Source organism: Sceloporus undulatus, chromosome 5 (genome assembly GCF_019175285.1).
Source record: "Sceloporus undulatus isolate JIND9_A2432 ecotype Alabama chromosome 5, SceUnd_v1.1, whole genome shotgun sequence".
In the NCBI taxonomy this organism is placed as follows: Eukaryota; Metazoa; Chordata; class Lepidosauria; order Squamata; family Phrynosomatidae; genus Sceloporus; species Sceloporus undulatus.
The window spans coordinates 117,755,579-117,770,738 of record NC_056526.1 but is presented as its reverse complement, the minus strand read 5'-3'; the positions used below and the strand labels follow the sequence as shown (position 1 = coordinate 117,770,738).

Here is a 15,160-nt window from a genome sequence, read left to right as displayed (position 1 = left end):
TGTGCTTTTCTTTAAATCTACAAAATCTGTATCTGGATTCGTGTACCTTGATGTCCTTGAGGGCAACAAAATAATGGAATGTGCCAAATGTTGTTCATAATAGTTTAAAAATGTACCTGACAGACCATACAAACTTCCCTAAGAGTGAAGCATTTTGAGAAATCTGTCAGTTTAAAGTTCTTGACAACATTCAAAATAAAAACAGACATGCTTCATCTCTTTATCATAATAAACAAGTGGCTAGGGTTTGATTTAGAGATGAAGTATCATTAATTAAAACCAAGATTAGGCTTTGTCTATAGAGATCAGTTGTGATTTTTTTTGAGACACCTTCTGTTCCAACACATGCTCACTGCTTTCATGCCTTAGCTTGTTGCTTAGCTGCATAATACTATAGGGAAATGTGTGACATATTCAGAATGTGGAATCGCTTTAATCAAGATAACTTGGCAGTGTCTACCTAGTAACCAGTTCCAACTGTCATAGAATCATAGAGTTGGAAGAGACCACACGGGCCATCCAGTCCAACCCCCTGCCATGCAGGAAATCCAAATCAAAGCATCCCCAACAGATGGTCATCCATCCTCTGCTTAAAGACCTCTAAGGAGACTCCACTACACTCCGAGGGAGTGTGTTCCACGGTCGAACAGCCCTTACTGTCACGAAGTTCTTCCTAATGTTGAGGTGGAATCTCTTTTCCTGTAGCTTGCATCCATTGTTCTGGGTCCTGTTATCTGGAGCAGCAGAAAACAAGCTTGCTCCCTCTCCTCAATATGACATCCTTTCAAATATTTAAACAGGGCTATCATATCACCTCTTAACCTTCTCTTCTCCAGGCTAAACATCCCCAGTTCCCTGAGTCATTCCTCATAGGGCAAGGTTTCCAGACCTTTCACCATTTTAGTCGCCCTCCTCTGGACACACTCGTTTCTCAATGTCCTTTCTGAATTGTGGTGCCCAGAACTGGACACAATATTCCAGGTGGGGCCTGACCAGAGCAGAATACAATGGCACAATTACGTCTCTTGATCTAGACACTATACTTTTATTGATGCAGGCTAAAATTGCATTGGCCTTTTTAGCTGCCGCATCACACTGTTGACTCATGTTCAGCTTATCTGTGTTGTCCTTTAGCCGAGAGAGATCATATGAAGACTTGCACTGAGAGTCTGAATGTATCGTCTGAGGTTCACAAGCTATTCTGCTGCTCTAGACCAGATTCTTCTCACCTCCTTTCCCACACACATTGCTTACAGGACAAGGCAGTTTTCAGGCCATGTTCTTTGATCCATGCAGCTGAAAGATGCAAGCAAACTATCTTCCCCCAATTAACAAAGCCTTTTCTGTGGGCGAGCACCAGCCTATATAGTTACAATCAACTAAAGAACTATTAATTTGTAATGAGAGCTTAACAAAGTGCTCTCCTTTGAAGCTCAGGCCTGATTAAATACCAGTTGAACTGAGAGCAACAGGTTTTGGAATAACTTTGTTAATACCTGCTATGTTTTCATTGGCGGGGTACAGACCGCTGCTTTGCGGCGGTCTGCCGCCGCCGCCAGTAGGTCCGCGGGGGAGTCGGAGCCTTCACACGGCCCGAGTCCCGCGCGGACCGAAAAAAAAAGCTCCAAAATGGAGCTTCTTTTTCCGTCGCGTTTGCGACGTAGCGAGGCGTCAGGGGCGCGCTCGCTACATCACAAGCGGCGCAACGCGTACGGACGCTCAGCGTCCGATACGCAAAGATGGCGCCGGCCATGTAGAAGGGCCGGCGCCATCTGGCCCAGGGGCGTCTATAAGAGACGCCCCTTTTTTAAAATGGGACGTCCGGAGGACGTCCCAAATGGCGGTGCAGAAAGCACCATTATCATTATGTACCTAAAATCTTGGATAATGCCTTTTTAAGTTACATGTTTTTGCTCTTCATATACAGTTTCTTTAAGTAAAAGAAATAACGAAGTTCGATATATAATTCAGAAATTCATTTTGTAGACTTAACAAGGTAGTAGATTGATTCACCACCTCCTTTGGGTTTGATAGCTCACAATCCACATATCTGATGAAACCTCTGCTATGGACTGTTTGTGGATTAAAACCAAATTGTTCAAGTGAAATTGACTTCAGAAATGAAGTCTGTATATTGACAAAACTAACAGAGCATGTACTCAAACACCTGCATTTAAAGTGCAGCTTTAGTTTTAATCAGACTTTTTCCATTTCTTTTGATCATCTTGAGTCATCTCTTAGAAGAATTTACAACTCCAGAATCCCATCACCTGTATGAATTCTGGGAGTTGAAGTCCAAAAAGTATTTTTCTACAAGCTCTGGTTTTTATCATCTATCCCATTTCAATCCTGGAGGTTCATATAGCACTACAGAACAGAAAGCATGGGTTTTGGAATAGCAACAAAATATTTATTCTTGTGATTAACATGAAGTCACAACAGTTTGAGAAACAACTTGGGAAGAACAAGTCAAAGCCCTATGAAACAGTGAAACAAGTTACAGTCATAAAGAGTCCCAGTATCTGACACATTTAAAGTGTTGGGAGAATCTGAGCTCTGCTTTTAGGACAAGCATCGCTGAAGCTGCTGTAAGGGCGTGGGGAGAACAGGTTCAGCAACAGTTTAAACTCAAGACCAAGAAGAGCTGTGGGGGGTTTCCTCTTTTTTTAAACTTAAGCACTGAAGCACTACAGGCTTGAACTGCTTTCTGTGATATGCTACAGGGCTGCTTTAAACTTCTGACCTTCAGGCAGACTTGCATAGTGCCACAGCAGAAAAGCGAACCTCTCCTTGCTCACGTTCTGTGAACTGCCGGCAGACCTTGGCAGAAGCCTTAGGAAAAAAACATTGTGACATCTTAGTATTCTTAATATAAGACAATGTATAACCACTGTAGACTTGGAAATCCACTCCCTAGAAAAGGTGAAACATGGCATTCAGTTATCCCAACAAAGCTGCAAGCTAGATAAATGAAACCCAAAGGACTCATTTCTGCCAAGGGGAAAAAACCACAATTTCATCAAGCATGTGCCCTCCACAATGTAGTTAGTAGCTGCAATTCAGTTGGACAAGCAAAACTTTGGCATTTATGCTTTCCAGTAGTTAAAACTGCTCAGCTGATGTTTCAATTAATGCAACAGAAGCCCCTTTTAGCTACTCTTGCTCCCAACTAGGATATCTTCTACTAACTTAAAGAGGCTACAACGAACAAAATATAGAACTGATCTATCAGAAGGTACAATGTATAGTGACCTAGGAATCTAATTAAGAGTTAAAATAATGACTCCATCATCAAATAGAAGGATGCTTACCTTCAGCAGGGTATCACTTGAACTAGCACCATGATTTATAGGGAAGGGCATTCGGCCATCTGTAAAAGAAGATATTTTGGATTTATCTGAGGCAGTAGATTGAAGTATGTGAAAACTCATGCTACCAGCTTCTTTCTTTTAGTGTCTCAATGGTGTTACAAGATCCCTTTGCACTAAAGATACCCCAGACTAACATGGCTGTGTCTTGGAATTCTCTTGAGAATGCAGTCAAGCAGAGCTTGGGAAACCAGCCACTGTCCATGCAAACTAGGGGATTCTGAGAATTATAGTCCAAGAAAGTCAACACTCTCAATCTCTTCCAACAAGCTGATGGACAGTACCATTTTTGTGGGATATGCCTATTATTTATTCTAACTTTAGAGTAGAGTTGAATTGGAAAAGCCTGCCTCTCTTCTTTGCTCAGCACCTACCTAGTTCTTCATTAGTAACCCACACTCTCCTTCCAGAGGCTGCCACCAACAACCTTTGCTCATCACCACAGAGAAGCCTGACAGGTTTATTACTCAAGAGTCTTTTTTGTCCTCATGAACAACAGCTGAAATAGCCGATAGGTGCTAGTATTTCACACTTTAAAGTGTGCACTATGTTTGATCTTTGGCACTCCCTTTTTCTATTGGTGACACTCAGAAGGTTGGCATTTGTGTATGAATTTGCATCTTAACAACTGACTAGAAAAAGCTTATTTAGGAATATGTGCTGGATGACTTTTGCAAGTTACACTCTCTCAGTCTCAGATGGCAGCTATGGCAAAGCCCCTCTGAAGAAACTTGGCAAGACAACCCTATGATAGTTTCGCCTTAGAGTCACACTGTAAATCAAAAATGACTTGGAGGCACACAGCTACAACAATACCCAATTATGTAGAGATTAAGGTACTGGATATGGAAGCATATTTAAGTTTTATATCAGTTATTTATATTTACTGTAGATTTTCTTTCAGAGACCGCAGGTTGAGTCTCCCTTATCCAAAATGCTTAGGACCAGATATGTTTTGGATTTTTTTGAAATTTGGAATATTTGCATATACTGTACATAATGAGATATCTTGGCGATGAAGCCCAAATCTAAACACTCAATTCAATTATGTTTTGTATACACATAGCCTGAAAGTAATTTTATACATATTTCTAATAATTTTGTGAATGAAACAAAGTTTGTGTATACTGAACTACCAGAAAGCAAAGGTGTCACTATCTCAGCCACTTGTGGACAATTTCAATTTTGGAGTATTTCAGATTTCTATATAAGGGATAGCTCAATCTCAATTTAAAAGGTCCAAAATCCATTGTAATACTTTGGTCTATAAACAGTTCAGATGGAAACGCAGGCCTAATTTTGTATGTTATGTGCTTTTTCCTTCTATCTTGAAAGCATTTAATAGAGAACAAAGAAAACCCTAAAACTTTCGCTAGGTAGCTCTGTTCCAACTGCTACCTGGTTTTTATTTACACTCTTACTATTTGCATTACATTTAATGAAAGACTGAGGTCAGCATTTTCCAATCATGATCCCTCTGGATGTTGTGAATTTCATCTCCCATGAGCACCAGCCTTCATGGCCAATGGTCAGAAATTTGGGGAGCTGCAGTCCAATCTACTTAGAAAGTTTTGGAAGGCAGATTTAGGACCTAAGATTTTCTTCCTAGCCAGCTTCACAGCACTGTGTATTTTTTAGTTGTTGCTAATAACCACTTAAATACTTTTTGCAATAATCAATAGCATAGGCACCTCAGATTAGCTAATGGCCACAGTGACTGTATTTTCTGTATCAGAGAGTCAATTTCAACCAACCTTCTTTTGTTGGGGAAGGTATATACTCCCTCACTGCAGTATTCTCAATAACAACAATAATACAACAATAAATAAGCAAGGGATTGTTTTAAAAAATATCAATAGCAGCCATCTGGTCATGACAATTTACCAACTCTGCTCAACTATCTGCACTTCCAAAAGCAGACAAGAGAACCCAAACCTGGATCACTATTCTAAAAATACATTCCTTACAAATGCTGTTGCCACAGCTCACTGATAGTGAAAGCATAATGTTCTTGTCTGCCGTTGCAAGATACCAGATCCTTTTCCTTCTCTGGAAAGACCAGCATGATCACAAATGGGACATCCACATGCTTTATTGGTACAGTTTACTGTAAACTGTGAAGGTGAAAAAGTATCTCATAAGTAGTAGTATCCAAGGACATTGACCTAGCACATGGGTATACCATATTTGGATACCTGCATCTCTTTGCAAGTGTCTGCTACATCGTGAACATCTCTTCATTTCCAGGATGTATGCTTTTGGAATGCAATCCAATTAACAATTTAAAATCATTATGTTCCATAAAGAGTGGTTTCTCCCTTTTTAAATGTAAGCATAAACCACTAGTACGTACAGTGGGCCCATCCCTTACTTGGAAGGGAAATCCTGAGTATGCTCACACCCCATTGAAAACATTTATTTGATTGCTGTGCGGCTTCAGCATATGATTAAAGCCGCATATGGTGTGCCCAGGTATGGCACGGGCACACTGTATAGCCTGTAAATGTTATTTGGAGAGTTGTATCATATGTCTAGGATTTACTCTAAACAAAGAACCCAGCACCCAGTCCATTTGTATAATTCACATTTTCAAACGCACATACCTAATTCATAGAGCTGCCCATCAACACTGGCAAACAGAATGAAGTGGAAGTTCACTTTATCATCTTCAACCTAAGTTTAAATAAAGTAAAAAAATTAGAAACCTTACAAGACCAATTAAGGATGATACAGTCAGATAGTACTTTTATGTGTTGGCCCCTTTTTAAATAAGAATATGTTAAATAACTTTTTCAGCAATTCATGTTTCATTGCTAGACTGTTTTAAGTCACCTCTATGTCCCAATATATGCAATATATATACAAATACCAGGAGTGGGTAAAATGTGAAACAACAGGTGTGCCTGGAGTGCAACTGCTAATAGCTCTAGCCACTCCAGCCAGTGGTGAAGACAACTGCAGTTCAATAAAATAGTATCTAATGTACTGCTCAGCTCAGGGTGAAACAAAGATGTGCAGAAAATCCAAGCATGCGCAAGTTTAGACATCCACCAGGAAGCTCTGGCTTAGTCAACACTGTTTCCCCTCTTCATTATGCTTCAAAGATGACAACAATTTTATCTGCATATATGCTGTGTTCAGAGACTATTTCAAGGGCAAAGCTATTCTAAGATGCTAAGCACATCTGGCTTCTATCACTAATTAGCACTATCATTTTCTAAAAGCTTGATCCAGGACAGAAATGGCTATGTTTTCAATATAGCTTCATGTTCTAAGCAGGAGCAGGAAGCCGGTGACCCTAGGTGTTCTTGGACTACAACTATCACCATCTTTGAAACTGGCTATGCTAAAGGAGATAGATTGAGTTCACTGTCTTGAAAAGCACACTCTCATAGTCTCGTTCTCAACTTTTGCCTTTTGTTCTCAACGTTTGTCTTATCTTACTATATGGAGAGAGTGTGTATGTGTGCACACATACGTAGAAAGCATAGAATCTAAATGCATGCCTGCCCTGTTTCCTTCATTATACTCCTGGAAAACTAAAAATGTAATATGCATTTACCCGACATTGGCCTTCTTGTGCTACTGCATTGTGGGCATCCTGAATCGCCTGAAGAAGAATAAAGAAACAAACAAGTCATTTAAAAAGAAAAACCCTATGGCACACACCATTTAAGATCCCTCCACCTACTGTCTAAACATATACCTTATGGTTTTCAAGACGTTTTGCCCTCTCATCTGGAGAGAGGTCAGCTGTTGCATTAAGGAACTCTTTCAGTGCAGACCCCTCATCTGCAAGAAATAAAAATGAAGATCTAACAAAACAGTTAAGTGCAGAGTGGCAATACCTTCTACCAGCAATATTTGCAAGTCTCTATGCAGTCAATTTTTATCAAGTATTAAGCCAGAAATTGCACAACTTTGATCCAGTTCACGTTCATTATTTCCAATCATATTTCTCTTTTAATATTGTATTTCATGTAGCTTTGTGAACATGGCATATAAAGCTGCTAGTGGCTTAAATAATTTTATTGATTTTAAATGCTCTGAGTGCAAGCATGTTCCATTTAGTGTCCCAAAACAGAGATGTCATGTCAGAAGAGGCTTTCCACCGACTTCCTAGAAAATGAGCTGTGCTTCTACATTTGCTGCAATCTGTATGCTGTTTCTATAAAATCTGTGAGGACATTTCCACTTAAAACTCATAACTTTTTGTTATTTCTTTTCGGATCACACTTGGTAATCAAGCATGTAAGGTGCCACAACCCCGTTAGTCAAGCACATGCAAACATCTTGTGTTGGAGATAATCATCACACAGCTCTGCAAAACTGATGGTGCTGCTTCTGTCCCAGCCTCTGCTTCCTCACACCAGTGGCCACAGCCCCACCCCCTGCCCTAGTCCCTTTGTAGCATGCCTTTTTGTCTGTATTTTAATATAACTGCATGGTACAGTGGTACCCCGGGATACGAATTGATCGCGTTACGAAATTTCCGGGGTACGAAAAAGTTAGCTTGGAAAAAACTGTTCCGGGTAACGAAAGATTTTTCGGGTTATGAAATTTTTTTCGGTGTGTTCCGGCGCTTTTTGGCACAAAATTTAAAAGCCGCGGCTTTCCAGCACTAGCAGAAAGCCTTTTTTCGGGTTGCGAAATCTTTCGGGTTACGAACGGCGCTGCGGAACGAATTAAATTCGTAACCCGGGGTACCACTGTAATTGTAATCCATTTGTTAAAAACAATTGAAAAAATAAAAAAGGCTACTGGGATAAAGTTTCTACTGATAGATGCTGCAATGGCAGTTTAATCATTCATTAATTTTCACTCTGGGAATGAAATCTTCCTCATTGGTGTTAAACTGAAAAGTAACTTGTGAAACTGCTGCTGGCCTTGCTATAATGGTGATCTCAGAGCCTTTATGTTATGAGGTAAGTGATGCTTAATATCTACAAAATGCTTCCCACACCATTAAGCAATTAACAACTTCCCTCCGCACACCTAGAATTAAGGAAGCAAGTCTTATTTATAGAAGTTCCTTACAAAGACCTAACATTTCGGGAGGGGGGGTAGGGAGTAAATAAGCTTACTTGCTTGAAATCTTACTTGATAGACTTTACAGTCCCACTATTTATTAAACTTCTAGTACTACTCCAGTGGTCCCTTGGTATACAGGAGTTTGGTGCCAAGATCTCCTTTGGATACCAAAATCAGTGGTATCAAAATGCTCAAGTTGCAATACATACATAGTACTGGCATAGTAAAGTGGTGTCCCTTATATAAAATGGCAAAATCAAGTTGTGCTATTTGGAATGTATACTTTAAAAAAAAAAAATTTTCAAGCCATGAATGCTTGAATCCTTGGAGACAAAGGGCCAACTGTATAAGGAATTTAGGCAACAGCTGAGTGGTAGGAAGTTGAAATTTGTATGTTTCTGTATGCATTTGTATTTCAAATGTAGTAATTTAAAAAAATCCTCAGAATTTAAAAAGATTTCTGGGCAACTTTCAAAATTCCCAAAACAGCACAGAGGATTCTAACAATTGTAGTTCAAAAAAGGGAAAAGAACATTTAGTGACACAGTCCATTATGGACAAAAGTGTGACAACATCATTGCAACCATGAGAATATGAATGTGTTAGTTATGCAAGAAGTCCATAACAGATGTGATAAAAATAAAACAAACTGGTTATTACAAGAAGGGGAAAGAATCCCAAGTAACAGAACTCAAAATGTTTGCTGTATGGCAGTCCCAAGTAATTAAAATTATGGTCATGAACATCCAGTTTATATTTACAATGCACAATCTGCCTGAGTGAAGACAAGTAGAAATGTATCTTTAGGTACAAATTTCAAAGGAATTTATTCTTTGAGACCTAAAACCATATCTGATATGTTCCAGCTAGCAATTTTGCAGCCATTTCTGTTGCTTTTCATAGGAATTAGACCTAGACTCCTTAGCTAGGAATATTTTTTTTAATGTGGTCATGCAAGGCCTGGAACATTTTTAATAGTAGTAACACTCTTCCCATGTACTTACCAAACAGTATTTTATCTTGGTTGTTAGCAACTGCGTGTATAAGGCCAATTGTTCCACATGAATTACTGGCAGTCTGCTTCAGAAAATAGACTTTTGAGCTTACTTCTTGACCCTTCAGTTCTTCAGTCTGTTTTTTTCTGAAGTTTTCATGCTACACATGTATAAATGTATTCATTAGATGGAAGCAATCCTCCAGTGTTTCATACCAAGCTGAACTAGTCCCTTAGGCCAGACAGACAACTACTTTTTTTGTTTAGGAAAACATTTGCATGTGAAGAATGAATGTATAACCCATACCCACAGAAAAGCTAGCCATGTAAAACAAAGAGGAAGCAACTTAAGAAATTAAAAAATTAAGCTAGCTGCAAAGTCCAAATTCTGCTTGTTCTATAAACTCTCTTCCAGTATACATACCATCATATTCAAACACAACTTGTCTGGAGTTTGCAAGATTTGTTCAGAGGGGATTTGCCTTTGCCTTCCTCTTGAGAGACTGTGACTTGTCAAAGGTCATCTGGTCAGTTTTCATGGCTGAGTGGGGATCTCCAGAGTGGCAGTTCAATGCTTAAAACACTATACCACACTGGCTCTTTTTCTCTATGCTCTCCCCCTAAAAACAGCAGGCTTCTTTAGAACTATGGTAATATCCCACAGCATTCCATTCTATACCCATCTGTTCTTTGACTTGTTTGGTGTACAAGTGAGTTAGTTTGTTGTTATGAGAAAAATTAAGATCGCAGACTGAAGGCACTGTTTATCATCAACTTCTTTGGTTACCTTATTTTTACATTAAAATTCTATTAAATATTTTTGCTCACTAATGCTGATGGATCCAGTAATGCTGTAAAAGCCTTACCTAATAGGTACAGCACCTAAGCAGAGAAGGAAGATTGCAAGGTATAATTTTTTTAATTTCTCAAGTTAACACTTTTAGCATTGCTCAGAAGTAGAAATCTACAGCTCCAGTTTCTAGATAGTTGTTTTAAGAAAGATTATTTCATACTTGGTTTTAAATATTTGCCAAGGTTTGCGGTAGTCAGTTTATGATATTTTTTGAGACTACTGTACTGGCATTCTTTGTTTAGGGAGACTACTGCATTACAGACTCAAATGATGATGTCATTTGAAGCCAGAGGTCTTTTTGGCAGCTGCTTTATGAAAGTGCAGACATGAGATCTTAATTATTACTACTTATTTCCAAGACGCCTGGCTTGATATTAGCAATCAGCAGCTAACAGGTTCTTCTAACAGGTTCATGCCAATTGTGCACAAGAAATTTGGACCAAAACCATTTGGCTAGTGGCCCTTGGATGGCAATTAGCCAAAGGAAGAGAGAAGCAGGCTTGGTGTTCTACACAAAGTTGAGTAATAGTATTTGGACAGTAAATCTTTATTCCTAATTCTATCTGTTCGACTTCATAATGAAAACATGGCTTAAGATTCTTAGGTTTCCAGATATATTCTAACAGAGAAAGGACTAGAGCACAGACAATATTTTCCCCCAGAACTTGACCTCCCAAGTTGTAAATATCCCCATTTTGCATGCTTGTTTAACTTTAATGTTCACCTGAGCAGTAAGGGGAAACAGCAGGAGTAGAGCACAAGCTGGACTGGGTACCGCGTTTAAGGAATCCTCCTCAAACCCCAGCACATCCACAAACCTCCAGCCAGGGGCAACTCCTAAACGAGACAGCACCTGCATGGTTCAGAGACAAACAATATTCAACAGCACATCAACAACTACAACATCCTTGTGATGTACACTTTCTCCATCTGGCATAGATTATTTGTAAGATATAAATGCTGTTCCTTCAATGGGCTCAAGGTGGTGTACGTGGGTCTCTGCCCAGTTTTATCTTCACAATAACCGTAAGGTGAGCAAGCCTAAGAAAAAGTGACTAACGGTTTAATGGCTCAGTGGGTAAGACAATCTTAGCTCCACACAACACTGGCTCTCTACTCCTGTTCTGTATCATGTAAAATTATTTTATTAAGATTTGTATACAGTGGTACCCCGGGTTACGAAATTAATTCGTTCCGCGGCGCCCTTCGTAACCCGAAATCTTTCGCAACCCGAAAAAGCCATAGGCGCTAGCACTGGAAGCCGCGATTTCGTGCGAAAAAGCGCTGAAAAGCACCAAAAATTTTTTTCGTAAGCCGGAAAAAAAAAACGTAACCCGGAACAGTTTTTTCCTATGGAATTTTTTCGTATCCCGGAAATTTCGTAACGCGGTGCTTTCGTATCCCGGGGTACCACTGTACTACATTTTGGAAAGACTTCACCACCATTCATGACTGGCATTACAAACTGTGAAGAAGGAAAACCTAGACTCTTTAGATCTGTGTCTGCACATATGGTACAGCTAAAGACAAGGAGAATATAGCATGCGTAATTTCCATTCCAATTTTTTTCTGCTATTTATTTTCATCACCATTATTAGAGACTTTGCAGTTTCTCCCCCATTTACAAAATACCTAGGTAAAACTATGAGGCATGGGCACAGCTATGCTTTACTATTCTTGGGATATCCAGCCAGCATAGAACAGTAAACCTCTGCCATTCTAATATGCCAAAGGGCAACTGAACTTTTTCATAGTCTGCCTCAGAATTGGGAAAAGATTAGCATATATCATCCTTTAAGCAACCATCTCTTTAGGTACCTCATTTGGCATTTTGTTATTTTTAATAGTATTTTTATTAAGGCAAATGTCATGGCTTTCAGCTAGCTAACAGCTTTGACCCCTCCTACAATTTCAAAAAAAGTATCAAAAATGATTGGGGAGAAGGTGGCTTTAAGGAACAAAATGGGACCTGTCTGGGGATGATGATAGCCTGAAGGAACAAAATTGCACCTGTTTGGGGAAGATTAGCTTGAAGATTAGCCATTCTATTCTGCTTTGGTCAGGCCTCAACTGGAATAATGTGTCTAGATCTGGGCACCATGATTCAAAAAGGATGTTGGAAAACTGGCACATGTCCAGTGGAGGGCCACCAAAATGGTGAAGGGTCTGGAAACCATGCCTTATGAGGAAAGACTGAAGGAGCTGGGTATGTTTAGCCTGGAGAAGAGACAATTAAGAGGTGATATGACAATCTTGTCTAAGTATTATTAAATTTAAGTTTTATTATTATTCTTTGAAGGGGTATCACATTAAGGATGGGGCAAACTTGTTTTCTGCTACTCCAGAGACTAGAACATGGAACAATGGATGCAAACTACAGGGAAAGAGATTCCACCTCAACACTAGGAGGAACTTCTTTACAGTAAGGGCTGTTCGACAGTGGAATACACTCCCTCTTAGAGTAGTGGAGTCTCATTCTTTGGATGTTTTTAAACAGAGGCTGGATGGCCATCTATCGGGGATGCTTTCATTGTGAGTTCCTGCATGGCAGAATCGGGCTGGACTGGATGGCCCTTGATGTCTCTTCCAACTCTACAATTCTATGAAGGGTCAACAAAGGTAAAGGTAGTCCCTTGACATGAATGTCTAGTTGTAACCACCTGTAGGGAGCAGTGCTCATCTGTTTCTAAGCCAAAAAAACAGTGTTGTCCGAGGACTGCTCAGGTGGTCATGAGGCCAGCATGATTGTACAAACGCTGTTACCTTCCCACGAGAAAGTGGTACCTCGCATTTGAATGCTTTTGAACTGCTAGGTTGGCAGAAGCTGGGACTAGTGACAGGGGCTCACCCCATCATATGGCACTCAGGTCTTGAACTGCCAACCTTCTGATCGTCAGAACTGGTATCTTTAACCACTAAGCCATCCCATTCCTCATCCTGCAAACAGTTGCTATTTTTGGTCCTTCAAGCCACCCTCTCCCCAAAACAGGTCCCATTTTGGCCCTTCAGGCTACCATCTCCCCCAAAACAGGTCCCCTTTCGGCCCTTCAAGCCACCTTCTCCCCAATCATTTTTGATACCTTCTTGGAACTGTCGGAAGGGGGGATGGCAGAGCTGTTATCTAGCTGAAACCTACGACATTTGCCTTAATGAAAATAATACTATCTGCCTTGGGGTCCATGCCTCAGAGAAGAACTGCCGGACCTGATCCCCTTTTCCCACCCCCATTCCCTTCTTCTTTTGTGTCTTGTCTTTTTAGATTGTAAACCTGAGGGCAAGGAAATGTCTAATAAACAATCTGTAAGCCGCTCTGATAGCCTTCTAGCAGAAGAGTGAGGTATAAATAAATATTACTATTATACATGTTATAATTGTCCATTTGTAAGGCACTGTGATAGCCTTCTAGCAGAAGAGCAGGGTATAAATAAATATTATTATTATACATATTGTAATTGTCCATTTGTAAGGCACTGTGATAGCCTTCTGGCTGAAGAGCAGGGTATAAATAAATAAGTATTACTATTATACATAATATAATTGTCAATTTGTAAGCCATTCTGATAGCCTTCTGGCTGAAGAGCAGGGTATAACTAAATATTATTATTATAAACATTATAATTAACAATTTGTAAGCCCTCGGATAGCCTTTTGGCTGAAAAGCTGGGTATAAATAAATAAATATTATTATTACTATTATTATTAATAATGCAAATTATTATTAGTAGTAATATAATTTAAATAAAAATAAAAACCAAAAACAGATGCCCCATCATGCAGTGCCTGGGCCTTGAAGTGCCAAACCTTCCCATCTTCCCAACTGGTGTCTTAACCACTAAGCCATGCTCATCCCAAATTCAAAGGCAGCCTATGACAAAGCTTTCTCTCTCTCGCCAAGCCTTCTGCCTACTGAACAGCAGAGGGCCACTCTTGCTGCTGCTGCTGCTACTGGAGGCCCAGCCCCACCCAGGTCCTTGAGTGTGACACAGCACAAAGCGCGAGCCGAGGGCGACCCCTGCCGGCGGCACTAAGAACTCCACAACGCCGCCCCCCTCCTCCTCCTCCCTCGACCCTTTCTTGAATGAATGAATGAATGGCAAGAGTGATGGGGAAAACGCCCAGCCGCTGGCTCTTCTCCTTCTTCCAACTCCTGAGGGAGGGACACTCACTTTGTTCAGCATCTGCGGAGGGAAAAATAAAGACAGTCAGCAACAATTTGGGTTGCATCCACACTGGAGAGATAACCCGGTTTGGTACCGCTTTAAGTCTTTGGTTCAGGTCTATGGAATTCTGGGAGTTGGAGTTTGTTGTGGGGTCCGCACAACAAACTCCAACTCCCAGAATTCCATAGCCTTGAATCAGACAAAGAGTTAAAGCGGTACCAAACCGGGTTATCTCTCCAGTGTGGATATGAATAGCCTTTTCTCTCTCTCCCTCTTTCTTTCTCCCCCTCCAAATAAAAGCCCAACTTCACCTCGGGGTTGATCTCCATCGCTTGCCACGCCATTGTTTCCCTCTCAGTTGCGAAGAAAAAAACCACCACAGTTATGATTGCCACTCCTTCCACCTGCGCGATCCCGCCCGCTCTGAAGAGAAGGGGCCGCCCGCCCACCCTTTTATAGGGCCACACCGGGCGGAACCACTGCAAAGGAGGGGGGTAACCACCGAGCAGGCAAAACCATTCTGAGAGGAATCAGTTGACCCCCACACCCCCCTGTCTTTTGTTAATGGTATCTCTCCTCACGCTCTTTAACGCCTTTGGGTGGCCCCTTCCATTAGGAGAATGGGGGCTTTGGAGTCCCCCTCAGTTTGACGTTAGCAGAGTCCTGAACGCCTTTGGATGGCCCCTTCCATTAAGAGGAAAAGGGGGGGGAGAGGAGGCTTTGGAGTCCCCCCTCAATTTAGGATTAGCACAGT

At 40.6% G+C, this 15,160-nt stretch overlaps 1 protein-coding gene across 1 annotated transcript; it reads right to left on the bottom strand.

Annotated features, from left to right (window-relative positions):
- Positions 1-2,388: 2,388 nt before the first annotated feature.
- Positions 2,389-14,866, bottom strand: UCHL1 (ubiquitin C-terminal hydrolase L1). Its single transcript, XM_042470347.1, has 9 exons — positions 14,718-14,866; positions 14,413-14,424; positions 10,971-11,099; positions 9,404-9,554; positions 7,075-7,160; positions 6,931-6,978; positions 5,972-6,041; positions 3,312-3,370; positions 2,389-2,832 (listed from the first exon to the last, which is right to left on the bottom strand). The coding sequence occupies exons 1-9, from the start codon at positions 14,748-14,750 to the stop codon at positions 2,746-2,748; spliced, it is 675 nt and encodes a 224-aa protein (XP_042326281.1). The 5' UTR covers positions 14,751-14,866; the 3' UTR covers positions 2,389-2,745.
- Positions 14,867-15,160: the final 294 nt, after the last annotated feature.

Coding starts and splice junctions, on each gene's coding strand:
- UCHL1 (XM_042470347.1), bottom strand. CDS start 14,750: ATGGCGTGGCAAGCGATGGAGATCAACCCCGAG. Junction 6,979..7,074: donor AACGTCTTGAAAACCATAAG/GTATATGTTTAG, acceptor ATTCTTCTTCAG/GCGATTCAGGATGCCCACAA. Junction 6,042..6,930: donor CACAAGAAGGCCAATGTCGG/GTAAATGCATAT, acceptor ATTTAAACTTAG/GTTGAAGATGATAAAGTGAA.